The sequence below is a fragment of the Aricia agestis genome, chromosome 5 (assembly GCF_905147365.1).
Source record: "Aricia agestis chromosome 5, ilAriAges1.1, whole genome shotgun sequence".
NCBI lineage: Eukaryota > Metazoa > Arthropoda > Insecta > Lepidoptera > Lycaenidae > Aricia > Aricia agestis.
Window position 1 is genome coordinate 2,146,753 of NC_056410.1, and position 27,487 is coordinate 2,174,239.

At 38.7% G+C, this 27,487-nt stretch overlaps 1 protein-coding gene across 2 annotated transcripts in view; it reads right to left on the minus strand.

Annotated features, from left to right (window-relative positions):
• Positions 1-1,535: 1,535 nt before the first annotated feature.
• Positions 1,536-27,487, minus strand: part of LOC121727331 (P protein-like) — a 43,114-nt gene continuing 17,162 nt past the window's right edge. Inside the window, exons 4-21 of one of the 2 annotated variants that reach the window (XM_042115106.1) lie at positions 24,280-24,383; positions 22,451-22,559; positions 22,114-22,177; positions 21,568-21,703; positions 13,304-13,437; positions 12,166-12,364; positions 11,551-11,699; positions 10,968-11,171; positions 10,647-10,762; positions 8,467-8,605; positions 7,994-8,129; positions 7,317-7,414; positions 6,739-6,840; positions 6,492-6,585; positions 4,856-4,998; positions 4,486-4,596; positions 2,861-3,005; positions 1,536-2,499 (exon numbers count right to left, since the gene is read on the minus strand). In XM_042115106.1, coding sequence (XP_041971040.1) covers positions 2,321-2,499; positions 2,861-3,005; positions 4,486-4,596; positions 4,856-4,998; positions 6,492-6,585; positions 6,739-6,840; positions 7,317-7,414; positions 7,994-8,129; positions 8,467-8,605; positions 10,647-10,762; positions 10,968-11,171; positions 11,551-11,699; positions 12,166-12,364; positions 13,304-13,437; positions 21,568-21,703; positions 22,114-22,177; positions 22,451-22,559; positions 24,280-24,383 — 2,362 coding nt within the window. In that variant the 3' untranslated portion in view covers positions 1,536-2,320. Of the gene's footprint in view, positions 2,500-2,860; positions 3,006-4,485; positions 4,597-4,855; positions 4,999-6,491; positions 6,586-6,738; positions 6,841-7,316; positions 7,415-7,993; positions 8,130-8,466; positions 8,606-10,646; positions 10,763-10,967; positions 11,172-11,550; positions 11,700-12,165; positions 12,365-13,303; positions 13,438-21,567; positions 21,704-22,113; positions 22,178-22,450; positions 22,560-24,279; positions 24,511-27,487 lie in introns of both variants that reach the window. The other variant, XM_042115105.1, reaches the window with a different exon arrangement.

Here is a 27,487-nt window from a genome sequence, read left to right on the forward strand (position 1 = left end):
GTTATAAATTAATGTTTTGTATGATGACAGCGTTAGTTCCTTTTTTCGCCACGTGCATTTAAAACCTTGTCGAGCTCTATGATTATGGTTAAATATGGCGTCTTGATGTCGTCCATTTTTAACTTTAACCAAAGATTCGACATTTTGCATTGTAGTTAAAGTTATAGTTAAAGTTACAGTTATAGTTAATGTTAGTTGGTGCCAACCTTAGTTATCAATAGTCTTTTTGTCTATTTCATAGGTAGGTAGTTGGTGCCAACCTTAGTTATCAATAGTCTTTTAATAGTTTGTCTTTTTCATTATTTCATAGGTAGGTAAGAAATAGATGTAGTAATATAAAAATAATTGTATTTTATCACAAACATGTTACATAATTTACTAAACAACTACAGGCGAAAATATAATAATATCATATTTTGTCTACTCTCCTTAGTTGAATAAAATCAGTTACAAATATGTTGGGCATACGATCGCTTGCTTATGTAAAAATGTTTAGACTAGAAGAAATATAATACATATATTATTAAGTATATACTTTTTACGGCAATGGCAATGTGAAGAGCAACGATACAGCTTATTAAGTTATTCAGACAGATGTCTATTCTTTCTTCTTCAAATCAGCTGTTTATTCAAATATAAGGCGCTAAAATAATGATTTATCTCAAGGTTAATCATTATTTTAGCGTATTAGGTACATCGTTTTATTTTATAACTTACATCATTTCCAATTTACAAACACGTATTTTTTTCCAGCACAACATTTTTGCATAAGCAAGACAATATTATGACGTCGATATTCGTAGACATGGGCGTACCGAGGGGGGGGGGGCAGCCCCCTCCCCCTGGATCATGTTGACGTCCCTACTAAGTATATTATCTAGTACTTTTATCTATAAAAATTTAAAAATTAAGAAAACGAATTTTTGCCCTTTGTTTACAATACAATATTTTTACAACTAAAAATCATTAATTTTTTATTCTTTATAAACACCTAGCTTATGAAAAATCTGATTTGCCCCCCCCCCCCCCTGGTAATTTGCCCCCCCCCCCCCCCCCTGGCCCAGAACCTGGGTACGCCCATGTTCGTAGATAAATAATTTAAATAACTTTATATTGTTTGTTCTAACTACTGTACGTAATTAATTGGATTTACATAGTTCATCAACATTTGTTGCAAATAAATAATATTATAATACTGTAAACTACGAATAATAAACTAAGGAAAAGTAACTACGTCAAAAAACATGCTCCACAATACTTGTCAAAAAAGTGTACCTTAGGTACACATTTCAATACATTTGCAATATTTAGGTGACCTTGAGCGGTACTAGGCTGACGTTACATGACAGATCAAAAGGAACCAAATTTAAAACGGTAATAGTATGGGAGTTACGATTCCTTAGTTTTTATTATTCGTAGACTGTAAATGTAATTCTGTTGTAATCAGCATTTAGTGAAGTTAATAATAAAAAAAGTCCGGTTACAAATCACGAAGAAATAAGTTCAATAACCTTTAGCTTTTATCTCTTTCCTTCAGACGGAAAAGGTGGGGTGGGGATCTCTTTTCCACAGTTAAATCGTGATAGAGCGAGAGAGCATTATTTAAGATAAAGAGACAAAAGTTATCGGCCCATAATAAAATTTTGTAGTAATGTAAAGAAAGTTATAACTTTCTACAGTGACGAAATACTGAGGGTCAGTAGAAACATTATGACAAGTCATGAAATTAAAATTGCATTCAACAAAACAGTGGAGTCGTTATTTATTTGCGGCGGCCTAATGAATAAATTTTCATATACTTGACCCTTGTATGTATTATTTAAAATTTAGATTTCATTTTTTAATGTTTGTTTTTTGTTCAGGAGTATATAATATGTAGGAAGACGTGACAGCTTATATCTAACTAATCACTTTTAAAGGACTTTGCTACATAATTAAGTACGTGTTAATAAACTAAATGTCTGTTTTATAATAATAATAATCTTAAAGTGATGTTTTTTTTTACTTGCCCTGTGGGTAAAAAAATTCAACATAAGGAACATTTGTAACTTTTTTACTACATAATAGGTATTTCAAAAACTTCAAAAATAGTTATTTTCAATAGAATTGTTCACTTAATAGTAAATTCCTAAAAAGATAACCGAGTTGTTGGAAATTTTTCCTGTAACAAGACATTTTAGACAGGCGAAATATTTTGTGAGACCATTAAAGCATTGTCAAGCTAAGAAATGCTTTAACGTGGTACTGCCAGACTAAGAAATACTTTAACATGGTAATGCCAGGCTAAGAAACTTTAACGCGGTAATGCCATGGCCCTCTTCTAATGCCAGGTGAAGACGCAATGGCACAGCAGGAGGTAGACGGAGGCGACGAGCAGGTTGCCGATCATGATGGGGAAGCCGATGCGCAGGAACTGCATGAACGTGAACCGGTAGCCGTGCTGCTCCGCCACGCCCGCGCACACCACGTTCGCGCTCGCGCCGATCAGCGTGCCGTTACCTGGTGGTGGTGTATTCATTCTTTAAATTTATGAAAAAGAGATCCAGGGGTTAAAAACAATCAATTTGAGTTCCATCGTCAAAAATAGTAAATAGTAAATAGACTATGAAAGACCAATACCCAATTTCGAAGTTATTTTAAAAACGTTTACCTGTTTAATCGCGCTTTTGATTGGCAATCAAAACATTAGCCAATAATAATTGATAAGACTGTTGAATATATAAACTCTCGTCAAATAGCCTCAGACACCGTGCGTGAACTTCACGTACTCTACAGGGGGTTAGTCAAATATCGACTTCATATTATCGAAGGCTTAGGTCAATTCCGCGTGTTCGCTAAGCCTCTAGGTTCTATAACCCACCTCCAAGACACGCGCCGAAGCTGAGCGCCCAGGCGAGCGGCGGCAGCGGCAGCGCCAGCGCGCCGGCCGACAGCTCCGCCGTCACCCGCACCATCATCGTCGTCAGCGGGATGTTGTCCACAAACGCCGACGCCAGACCTGACACCTGAGACACGATATTTGTCACTCACAATAAGTTAATATGTGATGTTCATTGTTCATGTATAACAGAAACAATGTTGGACCCAGAACACGTCCCTGGGTGAACGTATCAATTTTTACTTCACTATCTGATGGTAGCTGCTATGACAAGGGGTCATTTTAACAGGGTGATCGCCACCAACTTTGGAACGTGCCTTGTCGGCTTAGGCTGGATCTAAGCAAGTATCGTAGATGACATTCAGCTGCCAAGGGCTCACTATCCCGTGATGCGTTCAAACTAACGAGCCGTGATGTCATCAAGATGTCATAGCAGGTTTTAAATAGAGCCTTTGGGAAAGGTCTATTTTGTGTGACTTATTACGAAAAGAAGATCTTGGAGAGTTCTTATTTCTGGGACTAAGAAAGAGTAACTGTGTCAAAAATTGTCTCCGCGAGTCTACAAAATGAGACCCGAATACATGCATACTACTTTATGCATGTACCTATTCACTATTCAGTACACATTTTTATGTATTTATCATAAAGTTAATATACCTAGCGGAATAGAGCAACAATTTCTAGCTGTCAAACGAAACCGAAATTGATTTACGTCTGTGTGTAAAAATTAGTTTACATATACACTTACACGAGTATCTTTCTAATGCCCGGGCCGCACCTGCGTAGTGCTTCGTGCCATTGGACGATCTGCGTGTATCGTCCAATATTGGTATCGTCTCATAGCACGAAGCTTCGGGATAGACGCATGTGCGGCCGCAGCATAAGATATCAAATTTCAACGTGCCGATAAGTGCCAACTGGACGTCAAACAGATGGAAAAATTTGGTTCTGTTGTCATGTATCACACGTCTCTTTTTACCACGCAGTAATTGTTTAAGGGGGGCTCCCATACAAAAAACACAATTTTTTGTCTACTTTTGCTAAGGTAAAAAAAAGATATAAACAATGTTTTTTTTGAAATCTCTATTAACAATATTATTAACTATTGTATATAGAATTTAAAAATATATATTACTTTGACATTATTATTTCTTTTAATGTAATTTTCATCGGTCGAAAGTACCTAAATTTGAGGTTTTTCGAACCTTTAAAAATTCATATCTTTAAAAATATTAACTTTATCGTAAAAAGTCATAGGATCTTTTTTTATTGGTATTTCAATAAAGAATATAAAAAAAAATTGTTCGGTTAAAAATAACATTTCCTTGCAATTGTTTAAACAATATGGCATCGGGTTGCGCCCTGGCAACATGCATTTATATCATCAGGAGGGCAATTTGAAGAGGATCGCATAAAAAAATTGAGGTGGAATAGTTTTCGGTACTCATGCGCCGACTCGTCCTAGTCTATTACGTTTCCTTAGTTTTTCTTATTCAGAGGATTTACCAATAAAAAATAAAAATAGGACACAAGGTTACGACTTACGATTAATCACAGCTTGAATTTAGCTGAGGTCCTGTCTATGTCATACTTTACAGCTTACTCACCCACAGTATGAGCATCACGGCGACCGCCAGCCGCGACTCCTCACCGACCTTCATGATCACAGACTCCGTCAGCTTCCCGATCCACGCGATCAGACCCAGCTTGGAGAGAACCTGTAAAGAAATCCAGTCTTTAACCATTTTGCAGTAGGCCTGCTAACAACCTTTTCTTGACGTTTTTCATGAGCTCCATAGAAATGGGTTCTTTCTACAAAAGTAGAGAAAAAAACCACATAATGAAGGTAGCTTAGCATTTTGTCCAAACAATCCGCCACGCTACTTGTGAAATCGTCATGTACATTAAACAGACATCTACGGTGTTAATACTAACTCTCTAGTCTCTGGATAAGAAACCCTACCCAAACGCCCTCACCTCCATCAGGACGAAGAGCGCGGCGAAGAACAGCAGCGTGGACCATTCCACCCGCGCCAGGATCGGCTCCAGGTCCTCGCGCTCCGCCAGCACCAGCAGCAGCAGCGCGCCCAGCAGCGCCGTCCACCCCAGCGAGAGACTCTCTGAAATATACGATGTCAGGCTTAGTGTCGATTCAGACCGTACCGCTTCACTACAATAGGGATGATGACAAGGTCAAAGATTAGCGAATTTTGTTAATAAAATAAAGAAATCACGGTAAAAAATTAGAGTTCCCAAAATTTCAGCTTGATAGCATTAGTATTTTTTTTGTTATGCGCCTTCAAAGTTGGATATTCAAGTCGAATTTTTTTTCAATTAAATTTCTTAATATTTGTTTACAATTCGATAACTTATGCAATTAAAAGCAACTTTTGTTATGAAACCACTTTCATAAACGCAATATTTAATATACCTGTCGAACAAAGTTGTCTCCCGATGCGTACAAACTACGAAAGACTGACGTCATACTTTCGTAGCACTTTGTATGGAGCGTTTCGGGCAGGTCTTTTTTATGAGATATTTGAATTGTCATATCTTGGTGAATTTTTAAGCTATCAGAGTCATTCTTTCAACGATGTTTCTATTTTTTAATTGTCTTTCAATTACCGATAAGAAAAAAAAATAGTCATCATGCCTATTGCGTGGGATGTCATGCCAATCTGTCGATTCAATACAAATTTAGAAATGCATCTACGCGTCGCGTTGCGGTCTGAAATGACCCTTAATGACAGTGCCAGCCGAAATCAAGCTTTAGGTTGGTGCGAGATCGAACTATAGCGCCATCTTGCTTGCTTGGTTGGGTTAGAATTTGACCACTGAGGCGCTCTCTAGGAGTTGCAGGTGTCTTGTGCGGCTGCCTATATGGTAGGGCTTAATGACCTAGGCTTTTAGATTATTATTCAGAATCCCAGTCAGTAGTAGTTAGTAGTAGTTTTGTTCTGTTTTAAGGACCAAATAAAAACCATATTGACCATGTTTTATTATAACCAAAAAGATCTGACTACCTACTGAGTTTTCTCCGTAAGGACGATTAAGACAGTTCATACGATAACGAATTCGTTGCCATTATTTGCCAGAACTCAGAAGGCTGAAAGGTTGTGAGTTCACTTCTCATTGTGAGGTTTGCGTCCAATAGAGAGAAGTGACAAAAAATTAATTATTCTCGCCACTCGAATCGCCAACGAATATCTTGATACTATATTAATTGTATATAGTAGAAAGAAGTCATAATTGTGACGTGAAGTCAAATTTGACGACCTCTGTGGCTCAGTGGTGAGCGCGTTGGTAGCTCAAGCCGGGGGTCGCGGGTTCGAATCCCGCCGACGGAACAAAAAGTTTTCAATGTTCCCGGGTCTGGATGCGTATTAAATATGTGTATGTTATAATAAAAATCTTAAATATATGTATAGTATAAAAGTATTAAATATATTTCCGTTGTCTGGTACCTGTAACACAAGTCCTTTAGGTACTTAGCACGGGGCCAGACTGACGTGGTGTGAAGCGTCCATAGATATTATATTATATTATATATTATGTATATTTTAAATAGTGCTTGTTGGTACGTACAACAATAAGAAGGTACTCAGTTACTCACCGAATTGTGGGAATGCGTGCAGGAAGAACACGATGACAACAAACGCGACGCACACCGATGACTTGATTAGCAGCTGCTTGTCTCTGATGCGGTACTGGAAAACAACATTCTTGATTAAATGTTGTGTAATAGACAGTTTTGATTTAAAAAATGTTTCGCAAAAATTATTCTTGTTAACTTCAGTTGTCGGCAGAGATTCTGTAAGACTTAAGAGGGAAATGGTCTGGTCGTTTTAACCTGAACGTACCTTTTGCTTCATTTGAGCGAGCGTGGAGGTGAACAGCGGATCGGTCTTGGACTTGGTGTTGCCAGCCTCTCTCTTCTTTAGCGTCGCCTGTAGTTTCTGCACCTGTCAAAAAAATTACAGTCATTTACCGAGTTTTTAGCAAAATTTCTTACGGAGGTTGATTTAAAACGGGTATTTTAGAAAATTTGATCTACGCATAGTGCATACCTACCTCAGATACCTACTGACTGATGCCATTCGAAACAAAAGTACTTAATTATTATAAGATTCGAATGCTATTATGATGCGATCTTTTGAAGTGACGCTATGCGAATTAAATAATGCGAAAATGCGATAATGATTTCATTCGACGAGTCATGCGTTTGTCCGTCTGCGTTGCTACTTCTTAAGTCAACCGTCACCCGATTCCACAATCCAAAGATCATATCCTCATATCATTTAAATTGTCGTATATTTATACCAATTACCAACGCACTTAGAAAACTTCGATAGCGCGATGCAGGAATGTGGCGCTAATTGTGGGTACCGCCACATACTGTGTAAGTCTATATGTATACTTATGTCCTAGTGACCGTTACCTTCTTCTCGAGTGCCCGCCTGACGAGGTCCTCGTCCCGGGAGTAGGAGGACAGCGAGGCGGCCGCGCGCTTCCACACACCGATCTCCTGGCGCATCTCTGAAAGCAGACACTGTTTTAGTCCCTGTCATCATAAAGCCATCCCTGTCCTGGCTCTGAGTGAGGAGTGACATTTCCTCTCGGAGCTTAGGAACTAGGAATGCGAAGGATAACTCTCTCCATGGTAAACATGGGCGTAGCGAGGTACGGGCAGGGGGGGGGCAGCTGCCACCTTACAAGAGTGATCGGTCACTGAGTTGTTGCTGGTGAGCGAATGCTCACGGCAATCAATTTTGGGTTCGCTCACTCATATTTTGTTTTTAACTCACCTTCAATACAATAGTGAGATACTAATGTTAAAAATTACGAATTTTCTTAAACTCCCCCTTCTAAAGACCCCCTTATGTAGAATCCTGGCTACGCCCATGATGGTAGATATGCTAAGTGTGCTGGTGTGACAACAAAATTATAAAATGTTTATGCGGGCGTGAAAAAACGATCTTCGGCTGTACATAATATGCTTGCTCTGGTTTTGGAGACGGAGACTGGAGACGAGGACGGGAGCGCCCCATGCACAAGCGCGCTCGGCCTGTCAAGGGTGTCTGTACGTGTTTGTCCATAAGAGCTGACCTCACTCACCAACGATCTCTCTGGGCACGCTGTGTCGCAGGCGGTTCATGTCGCGGAACATGTACCGCAGCTGCAGGTACGTCTGCACGCTCACCGCCAGGATGCCCAGCCCCATATGCAGCGTGAATGACGTGAAGTTTATGTTCTGGAACATTTAAAAACAGGAATATATCACAAAAAACTAGACCAAAATCGGTCCACCCGTTTGGATGATATGATGCCACGGCCAAACACACACAGACCCTTCAAACTTATAACACCCCACCACTTTTTTTCCGGGGGTTAATAAAAAGTCTTTGAATAATATTTTTTAGCTTAGCGGGAACTTTTTAGATAATACCGCAACTAAACTATGGTAACTATCATGGTGGTATACTATAAGTTATAGTAAGCCGACCAATCGTAAACCATAAACTTCCTGAGCTTATCTCGTGAACTCATCTACTTCGTGTTGGAACTTGAAAAGGAGCATCATCGTTCACCTCTCGCAGTACAGACGGATGGCTGGCGATGATAACGTTGGGCGGATCGCCGACGGGCGTGGCGGCGCCGCCCACGTTGCTGAAGATCACCATCGACATGAGCACTGGCACCGGGTTCAGCTGCATCACCTCGCACAGCCTGGGAACATAAATAATGGTTAAAAGTAAAGACTTTGGCCTGTTTCACCACTTCTTGATAAAGTGCTGGATAGACTATCCACAACTTTTTTGACAGATTCTCCATACTTTATCTGTCGAGTTCATTGGTGGATAGCCTATCCGGCAATTATCAGAAAGTGGTGAAAAAGGCTCTAAGTATTAGCATAAACTAGATGACGCTTGCAACTCCGTTGCGCCAAAATTAGCTTATCGCGTGCGAAGCGTATAATATTATATTTCCGGCATAAAAAGTATCTTTTGTCCTTTCCCGGGACTCAAAGTATATCCATACTAAATCTTAGCAAAATCCGTTCAGCAGTTTGGGCGTGAAGAGGTGACAGACAGGAAGACAGACATACACTTATTATGTGTAAAATATTCCAGCACTCCTCTGTGTACCAGTTTGCTGATGATACATGCATTGTTATAGGTCATCATGACACTGTTGAGGTGCAGAGACTACTCGTAATTCAACAAGACTTTGATTTGCTATGCAAATGGGCTCACGATGTAGGCTTAACTATTAACTACAGCAAAACTAAGTTAATGTATATACATTCACCATACAAAAAAACAACTACTTTACCTAATGTGATCGCCCATGACCATGATTGTATGCATAAAGATGACTCAGTAAACTGTACTTGTTCACCACTCGAAACTGTGAAAGAACATACTTACCTAGGTCTTGTGATAGACCATAAGTTTAATTGGGGTCCACATGTGGACTCTGTATGTAATAAATTAAGGGCCATACTATCTAAATTATGTATACTTAAACATAAGTTACCTTACAAAACTTGTAGACTACTTTATATGTCATTGGCAGATTCTGTTATTAATTATGGGCTGTCTAGTTATGGAAGGACGTTCAATTCTTATCTAAAAAATATTTATAACTTACAAATCAGATTACTGAAAACGATTGTTCCTTTTAAAATTAAACTTAAATACAAGACAACTATGATAATTTGTTTCACTATTGCAAAGTTATGAATGTGTATGACAAAGTTAAGTTATCAATTGTAACCGAGTACAGTAATAATTTGCATAAATTAAATGTAAGAACACGCTCTGCCAATTTACGAACACTGACCAAATTACCATTGTATGAAGTACCTAAGTATATGCATAAATGAATATGGGGAAAGGGTCTGGAGCTGTGTACTACCTAAAATACTAAACAGTCTACCAAAACAACTAGTATTTAAGTTACTAAATAAGCCAAGGCATCAAATACGAAACTTATTAAAACAGTATTTTATGCAAAACATCTGTAATTAAAATTGTCATTTCCTAGAGTAGTAATGTAAATGTAATCATATTTAAGGTAGAGATAACATACCATAGAAAGTTGTCATAGCTATTATAATATTGTATTCTGTCACAACTAACAATTTATATTAGTGTGCTATTATATAGAATAAGCAACTCCTTACTTTTGTATAAAATCTCTCATGAGATTACCATCATAAGTATTGTATAAGTGTTGTGTTTGGCTTTTGTTACTGGAAATAAACAGATTTTTTATTTATTTATTTATTTATACTTTTCCATTCATAATATTAGTATGGATTACTAAACAGCTGTTGTGAGAACTATCGTAGCAGATAAATCACTCCATAGAAAAAGTTTGTGCTATGAGCACTCAAGTACGGTACTCCAGTTTAATAAGGCGTGGTAAATAGTAAATACGACTGCTAATTGCTACGAACAGAAGGGTGTTAATTTTGTCTATTGGTATAATGCGTGTATCGGTATCGGTGGTTCTAATATTATGACAAACACGTGTAGTTTCGAATTGTGTTATTCAAGCGTAAGTAAGTTTTTCCCACGGCTTCAACAGCGTCAAATAGCATACGAGTATAAACATTGATCCCCTGTTTGACCCCCTAAGGAGTGCAATGTTGGAAAATGCTTTCTTAGTCTAGAATCTAGACCAAGAACAGACTAAGACTAAGATTCTAAAGCAAAAGGCCTAAGGGAAATACGCCTTTAAAATAGCAAGTTTCAAGGTCTACCTGATGGTAACAGGCGTCATGAGCAGCACGGTGGTGACGTTGTCGAGGAAGGTAGAGAACACCGCCGTGAACAGGCACAGGCAGTTGATCAGCGGCCACGTGCGACCGCCTGTCACCTGGAAAACAAATAACAATCGAAATTTGGAGTGATTAATCATAATTTTCTAACTTCATGTTATTTACATGAGGTTTTTTTGTCTTTGCTAAACCACTTAACTGCCAGTTTATGCAACAAAATACCTTGTCTACTAAAATACTTATTTTCCAAAAAAAAAAAATGGAATTTAAATAAAAGAGAAAAAGGTATTTCAAAAAACCAACCTCGAAAGCAACCACAGCCAGATAATCAAACAGTCCCGTTTCTGCCAGTATGGCCACCAGGATCATCATGCTGAAGAGCAGCAGCAGGGTCTCAATGTCCAGCCACGACATGAGTTCCGGGAGAGACGGCCGCTCCCCGCTCAGAGCCAGCACAGCGATGCCCAACGACGATGAGAGGAGTGCTGCTATAGTCCGGTTGACTATCTGGAAAATACTGTAAACATTTTAATTAATCTGATAGGAATGCTTGCTGGCAACGCAAGGACGGATGACTGATTGAACTTCCCATCAGCTTATGCCTCAGGCTCTTGCTGGTTTCCGCTCCTTATAACTCATTAGAGAAACTGATATCTATAAGATACCTAATTATTGTTTTGACGATGGAAATAAATAATTGTTGATTTCGTCGTCTTGCTACAAAATCTTGACACCCGGTAGTCTCCTTTTAGCTGGTCGTAAATCATGAATTATTATCATCAAATGATATAGGAGTTCAGCTTCAGAAAGACGCTGATGTAGAATTATACAGATACGCTGATGTAGTAGTATACAGGTATACTTGTATACATCTTCAGGGACATACCTCAAATATGATGAGCACGTACAGCACTAGCAGCAGCACCACGGCGTAGATGATGCCGTCTTCCGCCGACAGCGGGTCGAGCGCGTAGCTCACCGTCAGCGGCACAGGCCGACCGCTCGACGTGCGCATGCGCAGGCTCACACTAGAACCTTATCACCAGACATTAGAAATAAGGCAGTGCCGGTTTTAGCACTACCAGCGCCCAGGGCAATATTTCTTCGTGCTAATAAAAAAAACATTTTATCCGGTCGCCCAGCGTCGCCCTCCCTAACGCTCATGAAGTTAGGCTTTACTTATCGAGATATTCTCTTAAATCCTGAGTGAACCTTCAGAGGAAATATCAGGATTTGTTCTGAAATCTTTAGTGTTCTGTTTGCCCATGACTCTTTCATGTTTGCCATTTACAACAGCAGTTGGATATTATGTTTATAGTACCGTGGGTTTTACCAAAGGGATCTTGTTAAATTTTCCTCTATTTCAAAATAAGAGGTTAACTAAAATTTCAGGCATATAACAGCGTTTTTATTTTTAACTGGTTTAGCTAGTTTACTAGGTAATATCAAACTTTTCGCGTATTAGGAATTTTTAAGTAAATAATGAAAGTTCCCAACTTACCATTCGTTTCATTTTCACTGGTTTCTATAACTGGATGTTCCGAAGTTCTTCTCGATGGGACCACTTCTGATTTCAAAACTCCGTCCTCTTTTTTCAACACCGGATGTTTTCCAAGTTTGAGCAGCTGTGTTAGCGTGGCACTGGGGGCGAAGTCGATCTCTGTGTTGGGCTGGAGGTGGACCGTCCATGATGACGAGTTCTGGAAGAAGCATTAGGTTAAGTGGTGTGTAGGCTGTATCTGACAGAGCGTAAAATATACTTTAATTTTATTCCTGCTGAAAAAACTAAATACAGTACACAAACATCAGGCATCTCATAGGCTTCTTAACAATATAAATAAACAAACAAACCTAATTTAAATTTTAAATAAAACATTTTTTCTTTCTGCAATTACTGTTATTTCGACTTAGATTACAGATGGTATACTTTACGTGTCTCCAAGATTATAAGGTAGTTTACAAAGATTAAAACAGCATTATGCAACGAAGAATGCAATGTTTATCTAGATAAAGCATAATGTCCTAGTGTAATAAAATTTGATTGGCACCGCGTCTGATATATCTGTATAGCGTATGTGTATCTTACTCGGTAAATATTTGTCAGTTATTACAACGATATAATCGCGATATCTTTCAATAATCTCCGGAACAGCTGTGCCTGTAGTATACACAACTTACTACAGTACTAACTTCATAACACAAACATGAAACATCGTAACACGTGTGTGATTTTGCTGTTGTTAGTGCAGCTGTCTGCTGTTTTATATGCACCCATAACAACTGAATGATCCGTTTAACTTTGATTCCTGGGTTGAAAAATTATTTAAGGTTCTTAATCTGATGAGGATACCGCAGGCTATTCCGTTGAGTGGCATAATGATCCATGCATTGGATGAGCATGTAGAATTTTGATCCTACGCCTAATCTCTCGCCGATGGTTTCATCCCACTGTCCACTGGATTACGAAAGTCAAGAAAAAGAGAGTGCTCCAGTGTAGCAAGCATACATTTGGCTATACAAAATTACTGCGTATCTGGCCTGATTTTGATTGAATCATCTTAGGAATCGGTGTGCGAGTCATTTAACAGTATCAAGTGAAGGTATTTTGAGAAGATGCATGAAGAATCACAGTCGGTCACCTGTTGGTAGTCTCGGTCGGTCCTCTGCAGCCAGATCTCCAGCAGCTCTGTCGCGTTGCTGGCGCTGTCCACGAACGGCCCCGACACCGAGATGCGAAGCGAGCACTCCTCCACTGTGGATTTCAGGAAGTAGTCTGAAATTAAATAAACACGACTTAGCGTCTGTTTTGTCATTTTTAAAGCTAAGATTTTTTTACGCATGTTTTTTATATTTGTCTGTATGTGTCGTAGCCTTACGAGTAGTTTTAATGTTTCTGAAGGTAAAACTTACAATAATGATCAGCTTGGCTACTGAGCCTAGCTGATCATTATTGTAATAGACCTCCAATAAGTCGAAAAGTAAAATCCAATTTCTTCAAGCTATAAGGAATAACAAACAAAAAATTCAAGTGGTAGACCCATGCTTCGGCACGAATGGGCCGGCTCGACCGGAGAAATACCACGGGCTCACAGAAAACCGGCGTGTTTCGCAGAGTGAGTGAGTTTACCGGAGGCCTAATCCCCTACCCTATTCACTTCCCTACCCTTCCCTATTCCCTTCCTTACCCTCCCCTTTTCCTTCTTAAAAGGCCTCTTGCAGCTCTTTTAATGTTGCGAGTGTCCATGGACGACGGAAGTTGCTTTCCAACAGGTGACCCGTTTGCACGTTTGCCCCCTTATTTCATAAAAAAAAACCGTAACAAGGCAAAAACGTGATTTGTATTTATTATGGTAACACAAATCACTTCCAAGGATGTATTTAAATTTAGTTCGCGACCGCAACTTATAAAAATAAAGTTGCCTTGCTTTGGACATAAAATATAAACTGCTAAAAGATACTTTCACAAGTTAACTTGGAAAATGTTCTTACATAGTTTTTACTGCTTTGAAGTTTGAACTTAGGAACAGCGTCCGTGGCCTAGTGGGTAGACTTTTGGTTCGCACACGAGAGGGTGCTTTTTCGTTCCCGGGTGGAGGCGTGTATACTGTATACCAATGAAACATTTTCAGATTTCAAGCACATAATCCGGACGTTCGTATGGTGAAGGAAAATCGTGTCGTGAGGAAAACCGCACATGGTTGGTTCCAGACGTATTGGCCTACGTAAAAAATCGTTTTGGATATGTTTTAGATCGCTTGTTTTCTATGAGACGGCCTCTCCTAGAAAACAAGAAATGGAAAGGGCGTAAGCGATAAAATGGTTTTTGTCGCGTAATTTAAAAACCATAAATTTCATATAAACTATGGGTAAATTATATTGCATGCTGGAACTAATCTATGTACAAATTTTGGAAGCTTAAATCACAGGGATTCTAATTTTACCAACAGAGGAGGCAAAATTAGAATCCGTGTTTTTAAAGAGGTTTATTTGATTAATTATTCTATGTTATAAAAGTTGACCAATCGTGTTATGCTATGGGTAATTCAAACATAAATGGTGAATACTGATAATGAACTTTAATGTCTTAGCTTTAGTCATTGTTGAGAAAAATCGATATCGCTGCAGCCAAATTATCAAGGCGTCAACTCAACGTAGTCGTTCCTCAGGACTAGGCCGACCTGCATGTTGCCAGAATGCCATATGTGTTTGGATGCGGACATTCTGAATAGGTTACTTCGCTCTGAAAGTACTGTTTAAATCATCCACATCACATGCAAAGGTTTTGTTAAACTTGATGGGTATCATCAGATACGTGTTCATCGTGAGAGAAATGATAGGCTATTTAAATATTATAGCAGTCGCCTTGGGTTCCATACTCGTATTCCTTAAATTCCCACTTCGTTGAAGGTTCCGACTACTACACATGGCAAAAAATAACACGCGTTATTTCATGCTATGATTCGTGCTGAAGGAGATTCTAGTTGATATTCTCTGCCGATATTATCATTGACATGATCAATTATCACAGTTTTAACAACAATAGTAATTTGCTGCGAATTACACAACAATAAACGCTGTCGCTAGTCGTGAGTGAGGAGTGAGACATTGTTTATTCTTCTACTAGCTGTGCCCCGCGGTGTTACCCGCGGTTTAAGTGATATATAATAAAAGACTAAGAGAAACATGGTTCTGTAATCGTTTATGGTAGTGATGATGATGATGATAAATGTAATTTGCATGATAGCATATGCTTTCCGTTCTTAAAACAACGTCGAAACTCCCAAACTTGTATATCTATAAAGAGTCAGGGGTTCTCTCAGCACCTTCCGAGCCATGTTATAAATTGGTGCAAAATCTTACTCGTTGGTAGCATAATATGCTTAGAATACTATATCTCACGAAACCGAAGTCACCATTTGTTTCCATATAAATTTTGAGGAGTTCCTTCGATTTCTTATGGATCCCGTCATCAGGTCACCACTTTTAACAATATGGTACCAAATTGGGATGATAAACTCTACACCAAAAGAAAAATTTTGTAAAATCGGTTCACAAACGGCGGAATAATCGTTGAACATAAAAAAACGAACATAACACCTCCTCCATGTGTGGATGAAATGGGTAAGTAACAATTATGAAATTTTCATTTTTTGCATAAATTGAGGGTTTAGGATCGAAAAAATGATTTAAAATCAAAAAATGTAGATTTTATGTATAGCCAGATACTTATAGCCTGATGATGAAGTAGGTAAGTTACAAGGTTTGCTTAAGGATGTATACGAGTAATGTATATCTATACAATATATTATAAAACAAAGTCGCTTTTTTTCCCTCATGTCCCTTCGTTCCTTTTAGTCTTTAAAACTACGCAACGGATTTTGATGATTTTTTCAGTGTTAGATAGCCCTAGATTATCGAGAAAGGTTATATTTTATCATGCTAAGGACTAATAGGAGCGAAGAAATAGAGGAAAATGTGGAAAAAACGGGGAAAATTATTTGAAAGGGCTAACTTGAACGCGCTAATCTCAGAAACTACTGGTCCGATATGAAAAATTATTTCAGTGTTAGATAGGAAATTTTTTGAGGAAAGCTATATTTTATCACGCTGACTAATAGGAGAATGTGGAAAAAACGGGGGAAATTATTTGAAAAGGCTTATCTCGCGAACTACTGAAGCAATTTTTATGTTATTGTGCACAGATAAGAAGTAGACCATGTGAAGGATCATAGACTATCGATTTTAATCATTTTTTCAGTGGCTATACAGTGTGTTAGTGTAAACACCGTTATCCTTGAACCATCAAATGAGCCCGTCAAAATGAACAACCTTTTCTATGAGAACAATGCTGGGAACTCAAAAAAATGCCCGGATCGGCAATTTGTATGGGTATGAAGACGGATTTTTTTGAGTTCCTAGCATTGTTCTCATAGAAAAAGTTGCTCATTTTGACGGGCTCATTTGATGGTTTCAAGGATAACGGTGTTTATAACCGTGCGACGCCGGGGCGGGTCGCTAGTAATATTTATAAATTCAAAGATTCTGACCTAAATTCGAAATATATAGTAGAATAAAACATCCCGCATCGATTGGTACCAAAAATCAATAGGTACCATCGAGGAAGTTGATTCCTATGCAATTGACAGACCAACGTTATTTGGTCGAATATGTCAATTCAATGTTAATTGTGATCTGTCAGCTGGGTTTCACCAAACTACTTAGGTCCCCGATTTGCATAGGAATCAACTTCCTCGATGGTACCTATTGATTTTTGGTACCAATCGATGCGGGATGTTTTATTCTACTATATATTTCGAATTTAGGTCAGAATCTTTGAATCTCTCTGATAGTACCTTACCGACAAGTTACGTGAAATAATTCATTTTAAAATTTCCATTTATCATACGTACCTAATGTTTGCCGGAAGTGTTACAATTTTTGAGAATTCGTCAGAATTGGGAACTTTGTATCAAAGATAAACGGCTAAAAACTGCTTATCAATTTCTTTGTACGATTTGGGATTTTTCTTGGCCGCCATTTGCGGTACTCAAATAACAACAATTTTTTTTTCAATAATAATAAATATCGAATAGTTCTTTAAAAATATAATACTACGAGCTTTTGCCCACGGCTTCGCTCGCGTTAAGAAATAAGAAGTATAATTATTATATACAAACTTTCATCCCCTATTTGAACCCCTTAGGATTGGAATTTATCAAAATCCTTTCTTAGCGGATGCCTGCGTCATAACATCTACCTGCATGCCAAATTTCAGCCCGATCCGTCCAGTGGTTTGGGATGTGCGTTGATAGATCACTATGTCAATCAGTCAGTCAGTCACCTTTGAATTTTATATATGTCGTAGGATGATTTGATAAATCGAATTTTTACGAAAATTCTAGGGTTTTCGCGAAAACACGGATAATATTAAATACGGACGGACGGATAAAACGTCCTTAAATTAAAAGAAAAAAAAATCGGCCAAGTGTGAGTTGGACCCGCGCACGAAGGGTTCCGTACCATTATAGAACAAAGATAGGAAAAAATTATGTTTTTTGTATGGGAGCCCCCTTAATTATTTTTATTAAAATTTTATTATTAAATATTAAAGTATATAAACAATTGAGTATTCTGTGAATATTTCAGGTGCCTCTCATGGTAGTAGAATATACTAGATAGTTAGATTTGTTGCCATCATTTATATCGAGCAAAAAATGTCAAAAAAATCAAGTTTGTTGTATGGGAGGAGTTTTTAGTATTTGTTGTTATAGCCGCAACAGAAATACAATATAATCCATGATTACTGATGATGATATTTTCGGGATGAAGTCCTTACCCTAGGGCCTAGTCCTTACCAGGGACTCAAAGTATCTCCATACCAAACTTTATCGAAATAAGTTCAGCGATGAAGCGAAGAGGTAACAGACAGACACACTTTCGCGTTCATAATATTAGTATGTATTATAATCAATATTAAATTCCGTACGGTTTAACTCTACAAAATATATTAGGCACTATTGTTTAACTAGGGCATAATATATCTGTTTCTTGTAGCATTTGAGCTTGATCAAGGATTATGTTCGCGTCAAATACCTATATCTAAGTAGTTAGGTTTTTATTTATACACACTAGCTGACTTGGCAATTTTGTTATAATGCGTTGTGCGAATATGCTTAATACTGTTCAATGAAGATCATCTACACTAATATTAAAAAGCTTAAGAGTTTGTTTGTTTGTTTGAACGCGCTAATCTCAGGAACTACTGGTCTGATTTGAAAAATTCTTTCAGTGTTAGATAGCCCATTTATCGAGGAAGGCTTCAAGCTACACAGCCTACAGGGTGCAATTAAACCTTCCTGCCAATTTTTTCCAGGGCTTAAGTATCATTAGGAAACTCCATTTAACTAAAAATTGGGTGTTATTTTTATTTTAATGACATATTTTATCCAATTTAAAATCGTTGCAGAACGGTCACTCGCGGCGGTGGGTATGAGCGGGGGTGACGCGGGAGGAGGCGCGCGCGCGGGGTTACGTTACACGCGGGCGACGCGTGTAGTGTCCATTAATTGTAGTGTTTTTTAGGATAATTTTCGGAAGCTATTTCTCAATATTTTAGTAGTGAGTAAAAGAAAAAATACGTGTATTTTTATTTATTACAAGTATCTATATATAAATTATTAAAATTTGGCAGGAAGGTTTAATTGCATCCTGTATATTATTAAGCTAAGACAACAAACATATTATGCTGATAACATGGTGTTGCTCAGTCCCTCGATCAGTGGCCTCAGAAAACTACTAGGCAAGTGTCAAGCGTATGCCGAGGCACAAGGACTCAGGTATAATGGTCTAGTCAAATTAGGCTTAAATTAGGTAGGAACCTCGGAATTCGAGATACCCAGCTGAAAGTCTGTAAATATTTGTATATTGGCACACTAAATGTTGTCTCAAAACCTACATAATATATGGTAGGGTGTGCGCAACCCAAACTAAAATAAAATGAAATATTTTCAAAATAAGTGCTAAAAACCGATTTTTGTGACCTTTTGACCTTGAAATTTAATAGTTGCGCACACCCTACCTACCTACCCTACCATCTGTAGGTTTTGACTTTTGAGACAACATTTAAGGTGCCAATATACAAATATTTACAGAATTACAGCTGGGTATCTCGAATTTCGAGGTGAACTTACTATACTAATTGGACTGATAGTTGATTTTTCTTAGAGGACTATAAGTTCTCTAAGAAAAATGAACTACTTGTTTTCCAACCCCGTGAACATAAAATTAGCACAATACCACCCGTTTTTCTGAACGAAGTTCCACTTGCTAGAGTCCATAAATTTAAATACCTGGGTCATTGTGTAACTGACACGCTTGCTGAAGATGTAGAATTGAGATTGGCTCCCAAGAGCGTTGGCCGTACGTGAGAACAAGCTCGTAGATTCGCAAGATGCTCTAATGAGGTAAAAGTGACTTTAATTAAAGCTTACTGCCAGTTTACACATGCAATCTATGGGCGAGCTGTACCCTGATATCGAAAGGGAGCGAAGGGCGCTGTCGGTTAGGGCGAACATGGTTGTCAGGAGGTTTGCGAGATGCTCGTTAGAAGTAAAAATGACGTTGTTTAGAGCCTTTTGTACATCCTTCTACACTTGCAGCCTCTGGGCAGCATATACGCAAAGAGCCTACAGCGCCCTTCGCGTCCAATATAATAACGCGTTCAGGATGCTGGTGGGGCTCCCCCGCTGGTGCAGCGCTTCGGCGATGTTCGCGTGCGCACGAGTGGACTGTTTCTTTGCCACAATGCGCAGGCGAACGTCGTCACTGATGCGGCGCATGCGGGGGGGCTCCAACGGCATGCTGGCCGCGCTCTGTGAACGCCCTGATAACCCGTATATCAGTCACTGCTGTCGCATGCATGCAGAATACAGACCAAAATAATTATTATTTAAATATTATGTAAGTATGCTTAAGTGACTTTTGTTTGTAATTTTTTGATCTTGTACGTATATGAGTCTCGGATACTTGAAATAAATGATTATTATTATTATTATTATGTACCTAGCGCGCGATAAATACTCTTCTTGTTCATAATATCTTTAGAATGCTGTTAGGACTGCCAAGGTACTGTAGTGCCTCAGGCATGTTTGCAGAAATGCGCACTGATGGCTTTACCGCCATAATAAGAAAAAGAGTGGCGTCATTGATGCAGCGTGTCAGAAGTAGTAATAACAGCATTCTAAGGGTTTCTAGGGCATTCTAACTGATAATCTTGATGGTTTGGTAAGGCATTGGATAGAGGTTCATGTTAAATAGGAAAGGCTCATTTTATCATAGTTTCAATGCCTCATCAATCCTAATCATTTTTTTAACTAAAGTTATGAGATAATGTGTGATGTACTAACATAGTTTGAAGTTTCAGTTGTATTTAGAACGCAGAAACAGAGGAAATTGTGGAAAAAACGCGGATAATTATTTGAAATTGTTTATGTATCTCAAGAATTACTACTGGAGCAATTTTTATGTTATTTGGCACAGATGAAGTATAGACCACGTGAAGGATATGCCAGTTTTGCGGAAGAGTGTACGGTTTCCGTGAAATTCCTAAATTACGCGGGCAAAACTGCGCATAAAATCTAGTCTTTAACAAATACTCCAAGGTACAATAACATTAATGGGACTATGCCGACGTAAAATTAAGAGTTCGATTTTCTCAATTTGCTTCAGTGTGTGACGCACGTTACTTATTGTTTACGAAGGTTCAACAGTCTATTGAGAATAAACTTCACGGTCGCGGTAACGCTGTATTAAATTTTCAGAGTTTTTCATGAAGGCAACGCATCTTCAACACTTCTGATGTTGCGAGTGTCTATGGACGACGGTAGTTGCTTTCTATCAGGTGACCCGTTTGCCCACTAGCCCACTAATTTTATAAAAGGCATGACGTGTCACTTTACCTGAAGTTTTATCTGTGCTGTAAGCGAACTCTCGGCACTACTCATGGTGACGCAGACAACTACCTCCTCTAAAAACGTTGCATCGATGCCATTCAAATATCAATTATTATGTAGTGGGTGGATGGCAACTCGTATTAAGTTCACAGAGGTAAAGCAACTCGAAACATCAACAGTACAGCGACAAGCGCACTCAAGTATTCAGACAATGAGACAACTCGACGTGGTGTAGGCTCACGCGATCCCGCGGCCCGCCCAATGCGCATAGCTGAGTACCGCCGAGTTTTTAGTGGGTAGGGGCTCCGTCCACCACCATCTTCGGACGCAGCAGAGACCCACACTAGCGGATCCCCATACCCCCATCCCCCGAAATGCTTAAAACATTTACTCGGCAAAAAAAGTTATTCGGACAACGAGATCTGAAATTTTTCAACTTATACCTCACTGACCTTTGATCTCCTCTGGACTGACGGAGGTGTGCAGCACCACATCGTGCTTCTCGCGGTTGAGCAGCAGGGAGACGGTCAGCAGCACCCAGCACGCCGTCAGCACCGTCAGCTTCAGGATGCGGAGCGTTTGATCCACCTGGGAAGAATGACAGAGCTGGATATGAGTGTCATAGTCACCCGACTATATCAAAGTCAAAATGACTATTTACGTCTTGATCTAAATGAGGTATGTTTCTAGTGATATTTAGTTGTCACTTAGTTCGTAATAGTGGTCTGAGCTGGTTTTTTGCTGCTGGCTGGCTGCTGCGATTACGATTAGTAATACTAATCACAAGAACACGATAACAAAATATGTCCCCCGAATTCTGAATAAAGTAGGGCACAAAGATAGCTTGCGTTATTTTAGAATGCTCTCTTAATCAGGTGTATGGTGTTAACTTAAACTTTATGTTGCTACTTAATTGGGTCCTGCTAGCGACCAAACCAGTTATCTGAATATAAATGATACTTCGCTAACAAAGTTCATTATAATTTATCACCTCTTACCTGTTTCCTTCTCGGCGAAACGGATTTGGCCTCCTCGACTGATGGCAATTCTTGGTCCAGCAATCTGAAAAGATCGAATGCGTTACGTTGATTAAAGTATTGGAGCGATTAGAAAAAAGTATTTGTGATGCTTAGAAAGGGAAAATCAGCATAATTATAAATCAACGCACAGACCAAAGCCTTAAGTTGTAGAATCTTGAAATGACGCACAGGATTTGCTCCTTCGGTCATCGGTGGGTATCTTTGGCAAAAAATAGCGGATCCGTATTTGTTAATCTATATAAAATTTTTGAACTCACGAAAAAAAAGTTCTACCATAAAGGAATTCTTTGCTCACCCTTTGCCTGCGTTCTTCTCGCTGTCTTGATGTTTGGGTTTGTCGCCGTTGACGTCCAGGATCTGCGTGAGGTGCTCACACGACTTCGTGTCTGACGACTCCAGCTTACCTGTTTAAAGAACTAAATTAGCTGAATAGGTACTTAGGCAATACTATCATAAAAACTGATTCACAAGCAATTAGAAGACCTACGTTGTTTATTAATCTTGCAAAATGTTAGTCAAGAGTCATGATCTGCCCTCTAATAACAAGTCTGCTATTCTCTTATTCTGAATCAATTTCTCTGATAGTATTGTTAGATTTAACTTACATGGTCATTCAGGCATCAGTTCCGTCCATCAGTCTGATCCAGACAGATCGTTTGATTGACGCGGACGAACTGATCATTTTTTTATTAGGGTTCCGTACCCAATGGGTAAAAACGGGGCCCTATTACTGAGACTTCGATGTCTGTCCGTCTGTCCGTATGTCTCCAGGCTGTAACTCAAGCACCGCTACAGCTAGAATTCTGAATTTTTCACAGACTGTGTATATCTGTTGCTGCTATAACAACAAATACTAAATACAAAATAAAATTAATATTTAAGGGCTCCCATACAACAAACTAATTTTTTTTGGCCTTTTTTGCTCAAAGTCCTTAATTAAATGTGTAAGTACTTTAATATTTTATAATAATACTTAAATAAAAAAAAATTAAGGGGGGCTAAATGAAGCTCTTTGTTTTAGCTTCGTGGGGAGCTCCCATACAAAAAACACTTTTGCCCTATAATGGTACGGAACCCTTTTTTTAACATGGTTTACGCATGCTTTACGCATCTCCGGCTAATTGGGGATATCGGCCGGGGTATGTGGGACTCCTGTAGTCTACCCACTAAAACCCCATGGTGCTCCACTCATCGCTTAAGAGGATACAACAGCGGCTAGAGATATGAAAAAAAAGTACGTGTAATATCTATAGCTGTCTCCCTTACCTCAAGCCTATACCGCAGAACGCGATAGAGACAACTGCAGAAAATCCAGAAAATCAACGATTCGTTGTCCCCTGATTCCTTCTCCAAAACTTGATGAAAAAAAAGAAAACATAGGGACATTGTATTAGTGGCCGTAGATATTCAGGAAAAAAATTATAACTCTACTAGCATTATCCAGGGAGGAAACAGGGGACAACGTTTGTATGGAAAAAAGGGCGGTGTGGAATCCTCTTAAGGCACGAGTTGCAGGTACGATAGAACCTACCGCAACATGGTACGTAACCCTACGTGCGCGAGTCCCACTCGCCAATTTTTATGTACTTTCCGCTCATTATTCTGGCGTCAGTCTCAGACTGATGGACTGAACTGACGTCAGACTGACCCTGTAACCGTACTCTTAGATAGCCAAGTCTATGGATGGCGCAGGCGATATAATCGCTTATCTTTTGTAACTGCGTAGCCTCTTATGGTGGGAACTGGGAAACTACTCCTAATCCACAAGTCGAAGCTCAAGTAGAAAAATAAAAGGTATACCGCCTTCCAACCAGGCTTGCAAACACTGTTAGATTGTAAAAAGGGCCAACACCCATTTTACCCCTGGGGATTGAAAATATTTTGGGGCGAAATGAGATGAGAGGTTGAAATAGAACAGGAATAGAAACTCATCAGGCTTAGAATGGTCGCCATAGAAGCGGTTTCTTTCTACGGAAGAAAAGACAATGTGACGGTTAGACAAAGGAAATCCGCTATATTGCCACTAAAAGTATGTCTATTCTTCCCCGTTTCTTATGTTGTTAGAACTACCTACTATCTAGAATAAAGCTAATCTTGCTGGTGGTTGAAAATACTGGAACTCACCATGATGTTGCTCATACAGCTGCTTGAAGGGCGCCAGCGCCGGGTCGTACTTGATCTCATCGGGCAGGTCCACCCAGATCTCCAGGCTGCCCGGCGTCAGGTCACTGCACGACACCACAGAATACACACTGTTTCTGTCCCGCTTGCTCCCTAGCCGTCTCACGAGAGATATAAAGTCCGTCATTTTGTTTATCTTTGCACAATTTTCACATAATTTTGGAAATCATTTTACTGTTAAGTTATGGTGGAAATTATGGTTATAGTTGTTTTAAGTTAAAATGGCATTTTTAGAGTTATGCGGATTTGCCAACGTACGCGTGCCAGCTTTTTTATAGTCATGCGTATATAGTCCAGCGCATTCGGGACTATATCCGCATAACTATAAAAACCCTTTAGCTTATAGGGTGCATCAAGTGGGTCTTATAGGCTATAAGAACCACTTGCACCAATTCAATTTAAAGTTAATCCTAATCCTAATCCTATGTCAAAATGTTCTGCATTTTTTCTCATAAATACGAGGAATAAAAGAAGTAAAAAATTATTTAACCAAGGGCTAACATTAAGCCTGGCGCAAATGGACCTAAAGAACCTTTCAGCTGTAAAGCCAGTGAATTTTTTTTCAAATTGAAAATTCAACAGTAGCACATTACCTTTAGTTCTACCGTTCTCTTATAGGAAACTGGTAAACTAAGGGTTCGCTAATGCTTAAACAAATAGAATCCTATTAAAACTAGTAAGGACCAATATATTATGGTAAGGCTCACTGAAACTTGCTAACCAGACCATTAAAGTACAAGGGCATTCCAGTTTAAATATTAGTTAAGGTAAAATATAATAAACTGCATCATATTATGGACTTCGGACTTACGGAAAATAAATAATATATGGATGATAATAACATGCAGGTATGCTAAACTAAGAACCTAACAAATCCTAGATTAGTAAGACACGATTTTTGGATCTAGATTCTAATTTCTAGTTGAAGAATCTTCCAAATAGGTATCATTTTACTGCGATAGACATTACAATATGGCTAGGTTACTACAATTCAAAAGAATAATATTATAAAATAAAAGAAAAATATTTTAAAATATTGTGTGAATGCAGAAGTTGTCATACTTTTAACCGACTTCCAAAAAGGAGGAGATTTTATATTCGGCTGTGGATATTTTTCATGATCTATCTTTTCAGGCTTCCCATGGGCCATGCATAGGGAGGCTGAAACGGTCGGACTAATCGCAGGCCGGACTCGTTTTGAGCATTTCCGTGTGTGAAATTTTTGGTTTCACTATATGAACATAAGAAAAGTATAATATTCTATCATCATCCATATTATGTCAAATTAATATACATCCTCTTACGGCCGTTCCCAATATTTGATCTATCTCTGGTTTTGTCCTACTAGAGATAGGAATAGCTTACAATTGACATAAAATATATGTCTCTAATGTCTAATGTGGGCTATTCCTATCTCTAGTAGGGCAAAATCAGAGATAGGTCAAATATTGGGAACGGCCGTTAGGCGCCTCACACACTGCGACTTTTATCAGCGACGAGCTTTTGCTCGCGGTTTCGCTCACGTTAAGAAGTATTATTATATACAAACTTTCATCCCCTATTTGAACCCCTTGGGGTTGGAATGCGACGATTAAACTACCACGGTCTTAACCAGACCAGAAGCTTAGACCCTTTCGAAAAAAAGGGGTTGGAATTTATCAAAATCCTTTCTTAGCGGATGCCTACGTCATAACATCTACCTGCATGCCAAATTTCAGCCCGATCCGTCCAGTGGTCAATCAGTCAGTCAGTCACCTTTGAGTTTTATATATATATATATATATATATATATATATATATATATATATATATATATAGATGCAGTCGCAAATGGTCTACCTTTACATACTTGCGCTACTTTAAGCATCGATACAGTCGCGATACAGTAGCGATGCTGTCGCGATGCAGAAGCAAAATCAATGCAAAAATCTATGGTACGTCGCGCGTGTGTATCGATGCTCACGCGCAACTGTATCGATACTAACGCGCGACAGTATCGATACAAAAATCGCTGGTGTCGCGATGCTATCGCGCGTTTCAAAAACGCGCTACTGCATCGCTGTTAAAAGTCGCAGTGTGTAAGAGGCCTTACGGCCGTTCCCAATATTAATCTATCTCTGGTTTGACATACAAACGATCGCAGCTAAAATTGAATTGACATAAAATATATGTCTCTAATGTCTAATGTGAGCTATTAACCTATCTCTAGTAGGGCAAAACCAAAGATAGATCAAATATTGGGAACGGCCGTTAGTGTATGCGTAAAATACTTTTTATAACCACGTGTATAAAATAATAGCTGTCATTAGACAGAACACTTCCGCCTAAGGGTTTATGATATTTTAATGGCTGTTATCAAACAACTTTTATCTGCACATGATGTTTGGACAATTTGTTTAATGATAGGCCAAAAAAATGTATTGTGGATTTTTTAATTTGGCAGACATTTAAGGTGGGATTTCACCAAACACACATAAAACTTAGTTTTATAAAACTTAGTTCCCATTGAACGCGTTCATGCTGCGACGTAAATCTCGTTTTGTTTCGATTGGATTTCACAAACTTCTTTTGATCGCGATTATTAAATCTAAGTTTACGTGACGTCACGCGATTATTTTACATGTTTTCGTCATTTTAAAGCATTTTCACGTTAATTTAACTACGAAATAGCAAGAAACAATACATAAACTAACAAACGCATGTGTCAAAACTGTCATCTTGACATTTCTTTTGTCTATGTTTTTTTATTTTGGCAGACATTTAAGGTGGGATTTCACCAAACACACATAAAACTTAGTTCCCATTGAACGCGTTCATGTTGCGACGTAAATCTCGTTTTGTTTCGATTGGATTTCACAAACTTCTTTTGATCGCGATTATTAAATCTAAGTTTACGTGACGTCACGCGATTATTTTACATGTTTTCGTCATTTTAAAGCATTTTCACGTTAATTTAACTACGAAATAGCAAGAAACAATACATAAACTAACAAACGCATGTGTCAAAACTGTCATCTTGACATTTCTTTTGTCTATGTTTTTCGTTCCGCCATGACAGAGCTTGAACGGGTTTTATAACGTTAAACTTCGGACTTTGGGCGTTCAAAAGATAAAACTCGGATTTGCTGTGAACGCGTTCAGTTTATGCTGG